At 45.8% G+C, this 17,607-nt stretch overlaps 1 protein-coding gene across 1 annotated transcript in view; it reads left to right on the top strand.

Moving 5' to 3' along the window:
• Positions 1-1,585: 1,585 nt before the first annotated feature.
• LOC148453970 (uncharacterized) overlaps positions 1,586-17,607 on the top strand; it is a 110,705-nt gene continuing 94,683 nt past the window's right edge. The window contains exons 1-3 of the mRNA XM_088461438.1: positions 1,586-1,859; positions 11,401-11,509; positions 13,604-13,776. Of these exons, the coding sequence (XP_088317564.1) occupies positions 1,767-1,859; positions 11,401-11,509; positions 13,604-13,776 (375 nt within the window). The 5' untranslated portion in view covers positions 1,586-1,766. The remainder of the gene's footprint in view (positions 1,860-11,400; positions 11,510-13,603; positions 13,777-17,607) is intronic.

Raw genomic sequence — 17,607 nt, 5'->3', positions numbered from 1 at the left:
TCAGGACCCCACACAGTTGATATTTCTCAGGTCTCCTGGCAGGTGCACAGGTGTATGCATTACTGGCTGACACACATTAAAAAGATACACAGGTGGAGCTAATTATTTCACTTGTGATTCTGTAAGGAGACCTGGAAATCATGCACTGTTGGGGGTCTTGAGGATCGAGTTTGAGAACCTGTGATTTAGAGGGATGATCTGACAAGCCTACGTTTGGGGGAGGTAACGAGATGTACCGCTAAAAACACAGGTGTGTCTCAACCGTTTTTTGGGGCATGTTACTGTCTGCGTCCACACACACAAAATTCATGTGTCCCGAATTAAAGGTACAGATGTGTCTTTGCTGCAGTCATGCCAATCATCTCTCTTGGCGGCCTGGTCCCGTGAGATTCTGCTTAGCGCTAGACATCTTTTTTGCTGAAAATGCATCTAAGTCACATATCAAATAAATCAGTACAGTCTCCTGGTGCAAAGCATTTTTGCCAAAAAAGACGCCAAACGCACGAGACCTGGCGGCTCACTCTCGCTAGGCATATTGCGCTGCATGGCGTATTGAGAAAGGATACATCAGTATCATATTTGCCTACTTTTGAAAAAGCTTTTCAGGGAGATTTTGAAAGTAACACCTATGAGCACGGCGGTAAAGTGGGCGTGTACTGCTACATCTGAGAGGCGTGTCATAAAATTGTCTTACATCCAAATGTAAACGAGATCCAAAGCAGTTGCTAAGCTCTATTTGTTGATGAAAACTCACTGATACTTTTCAAATAATTAATGTAGCCATAGGGATCATTGGGGGAGATGTACGAAGCCCAGAAACGGTATCAGCGCACGTTATGTGCGCTGATACCGCTTCTCCCCGATGTATGATCGGGGGTCTGGGCGGTAAATGACAGGGCCGCTATGCGCCCCTGTCATTATCGGCGCTGCTATCTACAAGATAGCAGCGCCGACGGCAGGGCCATGTAAGAACGGTCATAACGCATGACCGTTCGGCCGGCTGTAGCTGTCGTTATCGACAGCTACAACCTGACGCTGCCCTATCTCCACAGCGCTGTCCCTGCTGCGGTGGCTGCCGGCTCCAAGCGGGGATCTCGCGATACTTGCGAGATCCCGCGCATGCTCAGTGGAGCCGGCTGGGAGAGAGACACAGCGCATCAGCACTAGGCTGATGAGCTGCTGTCTCAAGCGGGTAGCGCTGGAGGGGGGAGTTAACGCTCCCCCTCTCCGGCCATTGAGATGTTTATACTCTCAGTCTCCCTGACAATGAGGGAGAGTTGGCAAGTATGATTATGGCAAGCCTAATATGTGATTAGCATTTTTATAAATAAAAGCTGTATTAAATCTTATATCCTCAACCAACAAAATAGTAATTTTCTGATGGGCAGTTATGTTACACAGCTTATATATTTCGTCCTGGACATTTTTGTCCGCTTTGACGGTTAATTTGCGGATTACACTATTATGTGCGCAGTAACTTAATGTTGATAAAACTTTGTGAATTAAAAAAAAAAAAAAAAAAAAAAAGCGTCTCACCCGAACGCAGAAATTCGGTCACCGGCTGGCAGTCACGTGGGTGGTGGGCTGCGCCAGTTGTGTGTGGGGATAGCAATCACGTGTGGGGGCGGGGCTCTGTGTGTGAAGAGTCAGTGTGTGTGAATGGAGGGTATGTAAGTGAGTGGCGGGGGACAATAGGCGGCAGCAGAAGCGGCAGAGAGAGTCTTCCCCGGCTGAGCAGCATCACAATAGGTGGAAGAACAGGGAACATGAATGGCAGCTCCGGTGTCCCCAAATTCCTCACTAAAATATGGGCGCTGGTGGAGGACCCCAGGAACAGCAACTACATCTGCTGGAGCCAAGTAAGCGGCGCTGGTGTCCGTTCTGAGCCGGCAGCAATGCAGCGAGTCATCCCGAGCTAGTGCCATGGTCCTGGTTACTCCTCACGCACTACACTAGTGACCTATTTGGACGAAGGCATAGATACACTAAGACATGGCTGCCTCACTCCTCTATCCGGTGTAACAGCCATGTAATGATGCTTTGTGTGACAGTAGTACATTCATCAATCTCTACCAGCACAGTGTAACAATAACTTAGTATTATTAGCCTTTATATGGCGCCATAGGGGATTTGCTGCACCTTTATAAAGTACATAAGCAGAAATAGATTAAACAAAACAAGAACAAATAAATGTAAAATCCTTCCAACACAAAACCTTGCAGTACATGGGACACAGGCTATATAACCATTACTGCACCCTAGGCCCAGATTTATCAACTAGTGATATTCCTGTTATCACTCATTACTAATCTGAGATGATGCTCCTGATATTTTTGAAATACATGACAGGAGCTGATTGGCTGGAGCACCATATAAGCTTAGTATTGAGTGATAACAATATCACTTGTTGATAAATTTGGCCTATTAATGTCCTAATAACCACAGAGGCAGTGCTGTCTGTTAAACCCAAAAGTTTGGTGCCGCAGTGGGGAGGAGATGATGGTATAAGTGAGAGAGTGAAGAGAGGCCTGCTCCTAAGAGCTTGCAATCTATTATTCACTTTCTGTTTAATCTGGATTCAGTGATTGTTTAATTATTAAACATTTTTATTGAAAGTTACAAGTTGCCCTATTTAGTAAATGGGAAATATGCACACATGTACTGTAACCCATATCTACCAATCTGATGTTTTCTTTCTAACTTGAAGTTTTGATGTAGAAACATCCTGAGGATGTTAAACGCACACAAAATGTATGTTTCCATTGTGAAATGTATCATTTCATGCAAAGTGAATGGAATAGGGGAGGGTACTAAAATTCCCTGATATCAGTGCGCAATGTTGACACTACCATAATTGGCCGGTATGTGTGCGGCTGGGCATCATGGCAATGTCTCTGGCCCACTGAATTCCCCCCCAATATCTAAAATTATAAATATATATTAGTGCAGCTACAAATACCTCCTACGTATTAAGAACTTTCAATTATAACCAGATAAGTACTGAGAAATCCAAATCTGTGCCGCTACTCTTATAATGCACAAGTGGATAACATCTAAAAACGAATTAATAAATGTATGTAATCAATCTTTCTATAGTGCAGCTCCTAAAATAGAGTGTGTGTGTGTATAATATATATATATATATATATATATATATATATATATAATTTTCTCCCTCTAACTATCAGTCCAAAATACCAGTACTCCGCAAATGGTAACTTTTATGCCAGGGTGCTCAATTCCAGATAAGCACACATATGAACGGCACTCCATGTAATTAAGTCAATGGAGTGGCGTTCATATGTGTGTGTTTAGAGAGAAATCTCAATCAAGCTGCAAACTCTACCTAACTCATGTCATCATGGGGTGCTCCATTAAAGACATATAGTCCAAAACATAGAAAATCCAGTACAAGGGTGCTCACCGCAGATGATGAAAAAATCTTTTGTTTTAATTCAATTGGTTGTAATTGCCATGTCATCGCTATAATTCATATATGTAAATTACAACCAATTGATATATAGTTGCTGGCTTGTGAGAGTATTAAACCGGCACTACAAGCACCATCCTGTCATATTACAAGGACGTCCAGATAGCCTTATACACTGGTAGCATATCTCTGGATACAACAGGCACATTGTAGGTATTATCCTGCTCCAAATACAAATATAGCCATTAAAGATTAGAGTGGTGAACCCCCTTACAATGGTGGATGAGAAGGTGGGAACACTTAAGCCTATATACCAAATACTTTGAATTGTGGTGTACACTAAGCACACTACCTAGTGGTGTGAATTGCAGATTGGACAGAGAATTGCAACCGGCTGTATTGATTCGACTAGACATATATCCAAACACTATTGGTTTAATTATGTTTTTATTATTTCTTCCTATTTCTAAATGTTACATTTACTGTATATCAATTTCTCCAAAAACACCAGGTTTGCGTTAGCATTCAGGTAACGCTGATTTGCTACACCATTAAATGTTTTTTTTTTTTTCAATGGGAAGATCACAACATAACTAGACCAATAGTGGCAATCTACTATAATCTTCCAAAAATTATTTTTTTGACCAAAAGTCTCGCAATAATACCGCTTTACACGGAAATTCCGTGTCTGACCCAGAGTTGGAACAGAGTTCTGACCCGGAATTTCCACGGCGCCAACCTAGGATATTCTGAAGTCTGTACCGTTCAGACCGGAGTCCAGTCTGCATAGACCCGGCTTTTCCGGCGTTGCAGTGGACGCTTGGAGATGACGTCATCTCCAAGCGCCACTGAAGCCAGACCAATCGGCCGGCATGCGACGCACTTCAGGTCATCGTGATCCGGAGCGCACCGTTCACACTGCAGGGTTTCAAGGGTTACTCCCATGTTAAACGCTGCAAGTTACCTGGGTTGGATTGCTTGGTCACTCGACCTGGCGGTCCAACCCTCTCCCCTTTTACAACAAGGAGCTACCGGGTTAATCCTGCAATAACCTGGGTTTTAGCTCTGGTGTAATAGGGGTATCTCTGTAACCTCCTTTTACCTGGTCTTCCTGTCTCCCACCTCTCTTCACTCAAATCTGTCCTCACTGCTGCTGTCTGGCTCATCTTCCTCTCCAAACTCACAATGGGGACTATTCAATTAAGGGCAAATCCGTTCGCCCGGCTGCATCTGCGAGATAGCTGCCACGCTTTTCGGCAGCTGGATTTCGGACAAGAGTGTCTGCTACTCCATAGGGTAGCAAGAACTTTTGTGTGAATCAGGCATTTGGCCAGCCGGAGAAGGGTGTGAGATGAGCCGTTGGCGGCGTTTAAATGCCGCGGCAACAACAACTCACACCCTTCGCTGACAATTGAATTCCCCCTAAATCTGCTTCCTCTCCTACAATCTCTTCACATCCTTCTTACTGCCAATAACGGCACCAAATCTTTGGGGTCGGCCGACCAGCTGCTCATATGGATATTATGACTGCTGATGAGCAATGTTTATAAACCTTGTCTATGTCCTGCAATATTTTGTGCTGTAAATCACTTTTTTCTTGTTTTCTCTATACTGTTTTTAGGCTCTGCAGACCCCTTGAGGTGCCATATACATAAAGGATGATAATAACAGTCCAGTATCCTAATATCAGCTATGTGTGTAGCCGGCATTTGGCTAAAAAGTATTTTAAGTCAGTTTGCAACTGAGGCTTTACTTCTTTAAAATGTTGTTTATTTTTTATTTACAAAGTGCAAAATGACTGCTTCTTAGCTGACATACCGGCCCCTACATTCCATGGTTGTTCAGAAGCAAAATCTGGGGGAAAAACTTTTTCATTGTGCATGCCAAGTCTGTATTGTGCAAGGATCATGTGCATTAAAGCTACATTTGCTGCCATTTTGCATACTGAACCTGAGAATGTATAATGTAATTTTTTTTTTTCTACTTCAGGGTCCATAGGGTATCCACAGGATACCTTGGGGTATAGGTGTGACGTCAGTCGCAGGGCACCAAAGAGTTAAGCTTTCAGCCTCCCAGGATGCACTAGGTCCCCCTCCTATACCCCGCCCCCGGGCCAAGGCACCCCAGTTTAGTTTGGTGCCCAGCCGGAGTCGGGTGCACCTGTTGGAGTGGGGGCTAGAAGAGCCCCTGAAGCTTTTTCTTCATGCAGCTGTGGCTGCACATCTGGATGAACAGCATGGACAGTCAGTCCTGACGTCCATGCTGTCTTCCCTACACCCCGCCGGTACCAGAACGCCGGTACTGATCCGGGGATGCTGGTGGGCGTCTGGGGTCACAGCTAGCGGTGACCCCAGATGCTCCGGACCATGGCCGGATTCAAGGGGGACAGAGGTAAGCAGCGGGGTCCCGCGGTGGGTCCCCGCTGATCACATGGTCCTAAGTCCCCAGGCAGGGGGCTCCCTGGGGACTGGCTGCAGCGTGGAGCCAGGCGACCAACCTGCGCTTCCACTACCCCCTGGGACAGCGGACCGCAGCAGAGCGGTAGCGCTGCGGCGTCCCAGGGGTTAAATGCATGCCAGGGGAGCGCGCCTTCCCTGTCTCACAGCCGGCGCCTCCCCCGCTGCACACAGCCCTCTCTGCACTGTGCTGACTGGTCCTGTGTCAGCGCTCCTCCCCCAGGCCAGCTTCTCTCTGCTCCTCGGCGGCCATCTTCTCTGCAACGCATGGTGAACGCTGCTGGAAGTCTGGAAGGAAGCATCGTGGTCTGGGTCCCCCCGCATACCTCTCCTCCGCTGTGGCTCAGGTCTGTGTATGCAGCGCTGTGTCCTACCAGGCCCTGTGTCTGTGTAGTTGAGTGATCAGCGCTGTTAGTGCAGGAATTGTTATTTCTCTGCATTGTATGTGACTGTGCTAGCGCTGCCTGTAACTTTTCTTCTCTAAACTGTCAGCTTTATTACTGTCCCTGTTCTTTCTGCTAAAGCCCTTGCGGTGCGGTGCTGCAGGGTGGTCTCTCGCCTATTTAATACTTAATTGGTGAGAGAGGTCACATACGTGGTGCCATAATGTCTGAAAGTGATTTTCCCCTCCGGCTACAGTGTACCACGTGCAAAGTACCGTTAGCGGAGGGGGAGGGTAGCGCGGAGGGCCTTTGCCGGCAGTGTTTGTCCATGGCGCGGCCTATTACGGTTACAGCACCGGTACAGGAGCCGCCCTGGGCTTGTTTCGCTCAGGCGTTAACAGCTTTAGTGGGCCAGTTAGCTCCGCAGCCCGCGTTTACTCCGATGGGTTTGTCCCAGCAGTCTGTGGTGTCGTCACCCATGCAGGGGTTCCCACGACAATTGGTGGTACCCCACAGTCTCCCTATTTCCCCGCTCCCGGGTTCTCAGGAGCCAGCGTGGGTTAACTCCCTGACGAGTTCTGTACAGCACTTGTCGGATGTGTTGCAAGGGGAGTCTGTGATGCGGCCTCATAAAAGGCCGGTGGCGTCTCTGTCCGCTCCTTATGAGGATGACAAAGGGACGTCTGATGATGGGGAGATTCTGGATCCTTACGATCAGGAACCTTTCCATACTAAGGACGCTGATGCTAAGTCCAAAGTATATATTCCTGGACTTATTCGGGCGGTCCGCACAGCCTTGGTGATTGAGGACGAAGTTCCCCCAGCGGCTAAATCTAAGTATGCCTTTTTCAAAGATGTGAAGGGCGATGCCACAGTCTTTCCTCTTTCGGGTCAGTTGGTGGACCATTTAGAGGAGGCGTGGAAACAACCTGGCAAAAGATACCAGCCGCAGAGACGCCTGGCGGTGGCTTATCCGTTCGCGGATAATTATTTTGCTAAGTGTGAATCCCCTCCACAGGTGGATTCTCACGTGACCCGTCTTGTCCGTAGTGCCACATTGCCGATGCCATCCATGTCCTCCCTTAAGGATGCTACGGACCGCAAGGTAGAAATCTGCCTGAAGTCCGCTTATTCCCTTGCAGGGGGGGCAGCACGGCCGGCTATGGCCATTTGCTGGGTTGCCGGAGCGCTGGGCGGATTCATTAGAGGCTTCTTTTGAATCCGACTGTCCGGCCGAACAGGCGGAGTTGATTGGCAATCTCCGTGATTCGGCCACCTACATCAACGAGGCGGCTCTAGACATTAGTACTCTGGTGTCTAGAATTTCTTCAGCAGCGGTAGCTGCTCGTCGCACCTTGTGGCTGCGATCCTGGAAGGCGGACGCAGATCCAAGAAAGGTCTGGAAGCGTTGCCGTTTACCGGAGAAGTTCTCTTCGGTCCGGATCTGGATAAGATTGTGGCCACGCTGGCGGCAGCCAAATCTGCTTGTCTCCCGTCGGCCGCTGCTCCTTCTGGTTCTGGACCATCGTCCTTTCGGTCATCTAGGGCCCAGGGCAGGCCCAAACCACAGTCGTTTCCTCGACAGGCTGGCCCTAAGAAATCGGTCAAGCCCCGGAAACAGGCATGGAGTACCAGACGTCCGGCCCCCAAGCCAGATGACAAGCCTGCGGCCTGACGGTCCGGGTCTCCCCTTGGGGGATCCCAGGGTGGGAGGCCGCCTGCTGCAGTTCTCCCGGTGTTGGTCGTTCACTACGACAGACACTTGGGTTCTGGAGGTGGTCTCTCACGGGTACGCCCTCTCCTTCCGGCACAGACCCCCGGCTCGATTCTTCACCACGGGTCTACCATCAGACCGGAACAAGGCTACGGAGCTGCGGAAGGTATTGCACACTATGCTCCAGGCTGGAGTTATAGTGCCTGTTCCATTCTCCCAGAGGGGCCAGGGTTTCTATTCAAATCTATTTTTGGTACAGAAACCCAATGGGTCATATCGTCCGATTCTCAACCTCAAAGCACTCAACAAGTCTTTGCGGGTCCCGAAGTTTCGGATGGAGACCCTACGGTCCATCATTCTGGCGCTGGAACCTGGGGACTACATGGTGTCATTGGACATACAGGACGCTATGGCGGTCATGGCGGCTTCTCTGCGGCTGCAAGGAGTCCGCATGTTGCCGTACTTGGACGACCTGTTATTGGTGGCAGGATCTCCAGAGCTCCTGTTACACCACTTGGACCTGACCATTGCACTGCTGCAACGGCACGGCTGGCTAATCAACTGGCAGAAGTCCACTCTAATCCCGTCTCGGAGGATTCTGCATCTTGGAGCCTTATTGGACTCGGGACAGCAAAGGATCTTCGTGACGGAGGACAAGATCTCTGCTTTACAGTCAAGGGTGCGCAGTTGTCTGCACAGCCGCCGGGTGTCCTTACACTCGGCGATGAGGTTACTGGGCTCCATGGTGTCGGTGTTCGACATGGTGGAATACGCCCAGTTTCACTCCAGACCTCTGCAGCACCTGATCCTGTCCAAGTGGAACGGGCTGCCTCAGTCTCTGAAGTTCCAGACGATTGTGCTCACCCCGGAGGTTCGCCTGTCCCTTGCGTGGTGGTTAAAGACGACCCACCTCAACAAGGGACGTCCGTTCTGGGTTCCAAATTGGGTCCTGTTGACAACGGACGCCAGTCTTCGGGGCTGGGGAGCAGTTTCGGGTCCACACTTGTTCCAGGGCAGGTGGACACCGACAGAAGCGGAGCTTCCAATAAATATCTTGGAACTCCGTGCGGTCTTCAATGCTCTCCTGCAGGCACAGCGGTTTCTCCAGGGTCACCCGGTGCAGGTCCAGTCGGACAATGCTACCACCGTGACCTACATAAACAGGTAAGGAGGAACTCGCAGTCGGGCGGCTCTCGTAGAGGTCTCTCGGATCCTGGTTTGGGCGGAGCGCAATCTTCCGGCCATATCAGCGGTCTTCATCCCGGGAGTGCTAAATTGGGAGGCGGACTTTCTAAGTCGCCAGGACGTTCATCCAGGGGAATGGTCCCTGCACCCGGACGTTTTTCAACTACTGGTGGACAGGTGGGGTCTTCCAGAAATCGACCTCATGGCGTCCCGGCACAACAACAAGTTGCCGGTGTACGGGTCTCGCACAAGAGACGAAGGGGCGTCTCTGGTGGATGCTCTGTCCGTCCGGTGGACGTTCAGGTTCGCATACCTGTTCCCTCCGGTCTCCCTTCTTCCACGGGTAATCCGGAAATTCAAACAGGAAGGAGGGACGCTCCTGTTGATAGCTCCCGCGTGGCCCAGACGGCACTGGTTCTCAGACCTTCAGGGTCTATCCGTGGACAGTCCTCTGTGGTTGCCGCTACGACCGGACCTTCTGTCTCAGGGTCCTTGTCTTCACCCGGACCTGACTCGGCTGTCTTTGGCGGCGTGGCTGTTGAGACGGCCATGCTGAGGTCCTGGCGGTTTTCCAGCTCTGTGGTGCGTACCATGTTACGAGCTCGGAAACCGTCTTCCGCGAGGATATACCATCGCGTGTGGCATACGTTCTTCCAGTGGTGTCGACCGAGAGGTTATGCACCGCGGGAGTTTCGTCTGTCTCGGATTCTCGCCTTCCTGCAAGCGGGACTAGATCATGGGCTTCGCCTTGCTTCTTTGAAGGTACAGGTTTCGGCCCTATCTGTCTGGTTTCACCGTAGGATTGCTACAATCCCGGATGTGCGCACCTTTATGCAAGGTGTTCTCCGTATTCAGCCGCCCTTTGTTCCACCTGTGGCGCCTTGGGATTTGGCTGTGGTCCTGAGGGCTCTCCAAGGACCGCCGTTTGAACCACTGGGCTCAGTGGATATTAAATGGCTAACAGCTAAGACTGTTTTCCTTCTGGCCGTTGCTTCAGCCAGACGTGTTTCTGAGTTAGGGGCTCTTTCTTGTAGACCCCCTTTCTTGGTTTTTTCATGGGAACAGGGCAGTGCTCCGCACTCGGCCCGAGTTTCTTCCCAAAGTTGTTTCCCAGTTTCATGTTAACGAGGAAATAGTTGTTCCGGCCTTTAACTCACCGGGTCTTTCCGTGGGTGAGGCCTCTTTGGATGTTGTGCGGGCCTTAAGGACTTATGTTGACCGCACTTCTTTGTTTAGGAAGTCGGACGCTTTGTTGTCCTCTATGGCTTCTGTAAAAAGGGTTGGCCTGCTTCAAAGCAAACTTTGGCAGCCTGGATCCGTATGGCTATTTCTGAAGCTTATCTTCATGAAGGCCTACCGGTCCCTCCTTCTCTGAAGGCTCATTCCACTAGGTCTGTGGGTCCTTCGTGGGCAGCTCGACGTGGTGCCTCGGCAGTTCAGATCTGCAAGGCTGCTACGTGGTCTTCTGTCCATACCTTCGTGAGGTATTACAGGTTTGACACCTTCGCCTCTCAGGATGCTTCCTTCGGGCGGCGGATTCTCCTTTCTGCACAGGAGCGTCCCCACCCTTAAAGGATACTGCTTTGGGACATCCCCAAGGTATCCTGTGGATACCCTATGGACCCTGAAGTAGAAAATATGAGATATGGTAAGAACTTACCCTTGTTATCTCTATTTCTACGAAGTCCATAGGGTTCCACAGGGCGGTGGGCTTTGCTCTGGTCACCGGTTTTCCGTCTCCCTCTGGTGAGAATGTGATTCTTGTATGTGTCCAGATCTTTGTTCTCTCTCTTCCTTCTCCTCCTCCGGCCTATGGCTTGGTAACTAACTGAGGTGCCTTGGCCCGGGGGCGGGGTATAGGAGGGGGACCTAGTGCATCCTGGGAGGCTGAAAGCTTAACTCTTTGGTGCCCTGCGACTGACGTCACACCTATACCCCAAGGTATCCTGTGGAACCCTATGGACTTCGTAGAAATAGAGATAACAAGGGTAAGTTCTTACCATATCTCATATTTTTTAAATGTTTGAGCTTGCGTGAGAAGTCTTTTTATCGAACATGTTAACATTCCCATCAATTGCAATTATTGTATTACTGTAATGATGGTGTCCGTTTTAAAAGTTGACATTTTATGGGAGTAAATGCATTTGTTTACCTATAGTTGTTTATTTCTTATCTGCTTGTATGGTGGTGAGAAAATACTGTAATCTATATAACACTTATGTTTCTATATAGGATGGAAACAGCTTCATTGTGTTGGATGAAGGGAGATTTGCACAAGAAATCTTGCCTAAACATTTCAAACATAACAATATGGCCAGTTTCGTGAGGCAGCTCAACTGGTGTAAGTATAGACCATTTGGTTTGTCTTATGATTGCCCTCATACACCTCTAGAATAGCCGACATAATACAAGAGCAGCTTCTTCATCTAAAAAAAAAATAAAAAATATGATCCTCCCATATTTAATGAAAACCAGCCTTCTAAGATTAGTTTGTTCCTTCCTAGTCAACCTATGGCTAAATCCGTCTCACAAAAAAGTGTCCCAGCACACCACCACTGGGGCTTCGCTTTAGTAGTGAAAAAAAAAAAACGTTTGCAGCCATGTTGGATCTATTTAGAACAGGGGTAGCCAACCTCAGTCCTCGAGAGCTACCAACAGGTCACACAGCAGGTGCACAGGTGTAGTTATTACTCACTGGCACATTTGAAAAGATCCACAGGTGGAGCTAATTATTTCACCTGTGATTCTGTGAGGAGACCTGGAAAACATGCACTGTTGGTAGCTCTCGAGGAAAAGGGTTGGAACAAACACTTGTTTTAGTGGGATGCAATTAAAATATCAACTAAGGGAATCCCGGCGCCAGCATCTCGACATCCCGAAGGTAAGTAGCGAACTAGTGTTAGGCATTATGGGGGAATGAGGGTTAGGCACTGAGGGAGGAGGGTTAGGTGTAGGGTTCAGGGAGGGGGAGGTTAGGGTTAGGCACCAGGGATGGTTTGGAGACTGACCGACAAAGTGTTGAGATGCCGGCTTCGGGATTCTGACCGCCGGGATCCCCAACGCCAGCATCCTGTACCCATCCCGTTTTAGTAAGTTGTAAGAATATCTGTAGTGTTCCCCAAGGTCCATTGTAATACAAAATAATAAGTTAAAAACGCAATAAAGCATAAAATAAATAAATGCACTTCCAGCTGCTACAGCTTTTCCTAAAGTAATGTACAGATTATCTGAGTGAACAGGGGAAGACATTTTAGGACATATTTCTAGGGGTGCACGTATTGCTTTGAAAAATGTCATTGAAGAGTATATTTTCTTTTTGCCATTTATTTAATTTAGCTTTTACAATGCTACAAATGAAATACTATTTGAAAACTCTGCCGATCTGGAGAATTTTTTTTTGTGATAATGTAACAGTTGTTAAACCAGCGCATAACAATAAAATTATTGCTTTTGTCAATGATCCTTAATGACAGACATACGGAACATGAAAAAGAATGAGTGACTACTTCACTGAAGCCAGAGATGATTGGAAGGTCCCTGGAGTGTCCGTGAAGTTAAGACACACTAGTGATTGTGGCAGTGATTGCTCTGTGATCAGTCAGACTGCCACTATTGATGGCACCATACATGATATAACTCTTATCCATGGCTATGTAGGAGAGGTATTGCGGACACATAGATGCAAAATCCATGACCGTTATATTACATGTATACTTTATATCAAAGAGAATTTCAAAACGATTCCAATTAAAAGACCAAAATATCAGATCCTATCTTTAGTCTAGTGCAAAGATTTTCTGATGAGCATAGTCGACCATTGACTAACAGTGAGATCCCAATGCTTGTATGTTATCACACTTGTATGCACAATAGTCTCAGATTTTTGTATTAAGAACCATAGATCTGTTCTCAATGCAAAATGTTGTGTTTTGCTTTTAATATCATTCATACAGGCAACAAACAATATATCGTCCCAACCATATGTCAGTATGTACACACTGTATAGCTCTGTGAACTACTTTCACAGACATATTGTATTGGCCATACTGCATAGACGATGCAATATATTGTACAGATATATCATTCACATCTGCTTGTGTGTAAGCACGCCCAAACGACTACCCATATGCTGGCCTCAGGAACCAGTGAAAATTACATCACAACTGGTTCTTCTGGCCAGACATATCGTGCAGACGATTGGTAAGTTTGTACACACAATCTCGATTGTGCATAACCCTTACCAAGTTGTTAGATTGGGTGGACGATCCGTCGTTCCAGTGTGTGTACCCCACATTAAACAGGATGAAAGATGCAGCTTGGTAAATTTACCCTCTAGTGTGCGAAAGTTTGTGCACCTACATGTTCACCTAGGTAAACGCATCCCCTGACAATAGATCTTTTGGGTTTTTATTTTATTTTATTATTTTTTTTACAGATGGCTTCCATAAAGTTATGCAGGATGAGACTGGAGCCGCTAGGCATGATAAATATTGTTCAGGCAGATATCAGCATCACTTTTTCAAGCGTGGCCAAGAAGAGTTATTGTCAAAGATAAAACGGAAGGTAACCGCAAGTACTGGAGACAAGCGTGTGTACCGCAAGGCTAAGGTTTGTTTGCTTATTGTTTTGGTTATAAAAATCAGGTCTAGTATTTAGGAAATGCTACACTTATTGCATTTAAAACCACAAAAAGTCAAAGGAGTAAAATAAATAAAAAAATTTTAATAGAAATTAAGTCTGCATTTAGTGAGGTGAAATAGTGAGGCTTAAATGTAGTAATAAAATATACTTTTACTGATAAGAATATACATAGTGCATATATAAATGATAAAGAATTAAAATAAAAAGTAGATGTCTTTAGTTTTGGGAGGGGGGCTTAGGCAGGAATGTTAGTGTTAGGGGGGTAGAGAGAGGGAAAGGGTTAGGATACGTACTGATGGGTTTCGGTATCCTAACCCTGTCATGATGCCGGAGTCAGGATTCTGCCCCCCGGGATCCCAAGTGCCGACATCACGTACCCAACCTTTGAGCCTCATTGTTTCATCTGAAAGAGAGCAGATTTAATTTCTATACATTTTTTTTAAATTTATATATTTTTTGAGTTTACGTAACAGTGTTTATTGACCTTTTTTATGTTTTTGGAAGGTTTTGCTCAAATTTCCGTTACACTAGATGCAAGTAAATTAATTTGACTATTTCTTAAGCACCAGGGGTCATGTGGTGTTTTTATCATCCATGATATTGCAACATTGCATTTAAAATCACTCCTTGGCACATCAAAAAATTAAGTAGCCAAAATGCTAAAAAAAAACTTTATGCGATGTTTCTGGTCTGAATTATTTGGTCTGTAGAATGCACGCACTCGCTTCGAAAGATATATGTATCTGTGCATTTATTATAAAAAAAAAAAAAAATGTTTGTATATGTAGACAGAGAAGTTGTGACAGGATGGTTTAATCTGCTGTGTGTGGTGTGAATTTTTTGTTTATCCTTTTCGCTGGATAGTTTTTGCGGTTTTACTGCTTTGTCGGTTCCCTTCCCATTGCTATTTCTGAACACTTCTGATGGTTATCAACCACCTCACACAGACTGCAGGGACTAACTGCACACTAGTTGTAGAAGAGTAGTTATTGTAACCACCAAGCTACTGCATAGATCAGAGTTTCCCAAACTCTGGCAGTGTGTATATGTGTGCGTGTGTGTATATATATATATATATATATATATATATATATATATATATATATATATATATATTATATATTCTCTCTACGCTCTCTCCCCTTCTCCCTCTCTCTCTCAGCACAGGTGACCTAATTAGTGCCTGTTAATTTAACTGTCTGAACTCAAGCATGGATATCCTTTAAACCTGGACTGTAATGGCAGAGTTTGGAAACCTCTGGCATAGTTCAATTAACCCCTTCAATGCTGTAGTAGCCATTTTCTTAACAAGGTGTTCAGGACCCAGTCATGTTCATTAAGTCACTTTATACAGCCAGTATTGCTTTATCTTTATATCGTGGATGCGGTTTCAGAAGTCTATATATTCTGTCACGTAATCAGTGACTAGAGTGTCACCCTTGTTAAATGAATAATGCCCCTTTCACACTACCATCAAGTAACCCGGGTTATTGCACATGAATGTGCAGCAACCCAGGTTACTGTGCAGTGTGAAAGGGCCCAGTTGAAATATCCCGGGTCGAGCGTGACGGCATTTCAACCTGGGTAATGAGCTGGGTTGAACACGAGTTCAACTTGGCTTGTGGTGCGGTGGGAATGGGTAACCCAGGTTGAGGCGCCTCGGGTCCTATTGACTGTACAGGGAGAGCCGACGCTTGGAGATACGATCAGCTAAGCAGCGATGGCGGTGAAGTTATCAACCCGGCATTGTTGCTGGGTTGGGCCGCCAGTCTGAAAGGGGTCTCAGGCGGGTTGGACTCGTGTACAAATCGCAGGTGCACCCCGCCATTTGCGATCTGAAAGGGGTATTCTAGAATGGAGAAGCCACATTATTGGATATTTCTGCCATTCCTCAATAAAAATAGGTAACCTATTTAGCCTTCCCAATCTTACTTTGAAAGCAAAGAATATTATGTAATGCTGTTTTTCTTTAAATTGTCACAGTAGTCTTGTTATATTTTTAAATTGTATAATATTTAGCTATAATATTTAGCTTTTTATATTCCACAGCAAAACTGTTTGATCTTTATATTGTGTTGCATTATTTATTTGCTATGTACAAGTTTACATGTTTTTCTGCAAACTGCTTTTACTGCCTCTGAAGTCTGATCAATGATCACTTCTATAATTATTTAGGGCACCTGAAACTTTCTATGTAATTGATTATATCTAGCTCATGAAGTCTGGGGCAGTGTTTTCTGCAAACGTGTGTGAAAACTTTGGCGTTCTCATTCATTATAACATTTTTATGGTTGAAAATGAACTTCACATTATATAACAAAGTACAGGACTGCTGCTCTGCAGCACAAATACAGCTCTAGTTCAGCTGTGTGTATCAGCTGCGCATGTGATCTTGGTTTTCTGCCGGGTTGTACTGGTTAGCAGAGAAAGATGGTCATGTTTACAGAGGAGTATAAATTTGGAGAGGGAATGGGTGGTGTGAAATTGTTAGCTACAGACGTATACACATACATCTATCCTCTGTGCGCTGCAAGGCGCGCCACACAACGCATGAGCTCCATGTGACTTGTAGCGACGAGCGTCTTTTGTGCGACTTTTTATCTTCAAATGCGTCTTCTTCACACAGCAATGCGAATAGTTAGCACAAGCAGCTTCTGCTGATTAATATTATATGCAGCATGCCTATGTTCTGTGTGAGACTGCGGGTGTATCTGCATGCTAAACACTACCGCTGACACTGTAACGTAGCGTTTCTCATGCAGATACACCCGCACTCGCTCACAGTTCTAACATAAGCATGCTGCATATCATTTTAATCATCAGCAGAAGCAGTTCTGCTACGTATTAGCATCGATGTGTGAATATGACACATTTGAAGGTATAAAGTCGCACAAAAACCGCTCAGCGCTACCGAGTCATGGCATGGCGCGACTAGAAGGGCTATTTAACGCGCAAGGAGGCTAGATGTATGAGGACACATCTGTAGATATAGCATGTACACAGAAGTGCCTTGTTTTGCTAAGCAGTGCAGAAACCAGCTTTTATTGTAGGTAGAAAGATTATTGAAAGAACATCAAGGAACTTATAGTTTCAGCAAGCTGGTACAGAATTAAAGGTATATTTAAGTGGCGTCTTTTGTAAGCTGACGCTTTTTGGTGGTTCTCTCTTCAGAATTTTAAAGGGCAATATTATGAAGGTCAAACAATTCCTGGTTCTGCATTAATATTATTACTCTTAAATCACTCAACTTAGTAAATATACCCCTATACTAGTAAATATACCCCTATACCCTGTGCTTTTTTTTTTTTTTTTTATATATATATATTACGGCAGCCCTGCACCTCCTTAGGAGCCCTGTTGCAAAAACATTTGAGGCTTTGAGCTACATGTGGATGAGTGGAAAATAAATATATACACACATTTTATATAGATATATAATTTTTTTTTTTCTTACACAAGAACCGCTCATGTGACTTGATTTATTTTGTCCAGGATAGTGCTGTACCAGTGGTGTTTGAGAGTTAGTAAAGACACACAATTTAAACAGAAATTGAACTTGAAAGGAAAACTCTAGTCAATGTTTTAGTAAGTATGGATTGTGGTTGGATGGAGAGTATTGCAGTAAAAGGTATTGGAGTGTTGTGGAGGACTGATGGAGATGTTTGAATAATGTATGAATTTAAAATTTAGACAGATTACAATAGGAACAAAAGACTTGTGTTTTTACTACTTCCCACACATTACTGCTACTTTGAAAGAACATTCAAGAGCAATAACATGGATATATCTGCTTGACAT

The sequence above is a fragment of the Taudactylus pleione genome, unplaced genomic scaffold (genome assembly GCF_031769625.1).
Source record: "Taudactylus pleione unplaced genomic scaffold, aTauple2 ptg001049l, whole genome shotgun sequence".
NCBI classification, from domain to species: domain Eukaryota; kingdom Metazoa; phylum Chordata; class Amphibia; order Anura; family Myobatrachidae; genus Taudactylus; species Taudactylus pleione.
This window is presented reverse-complemented; position numbering and strand designations above follow the sequence as displayed.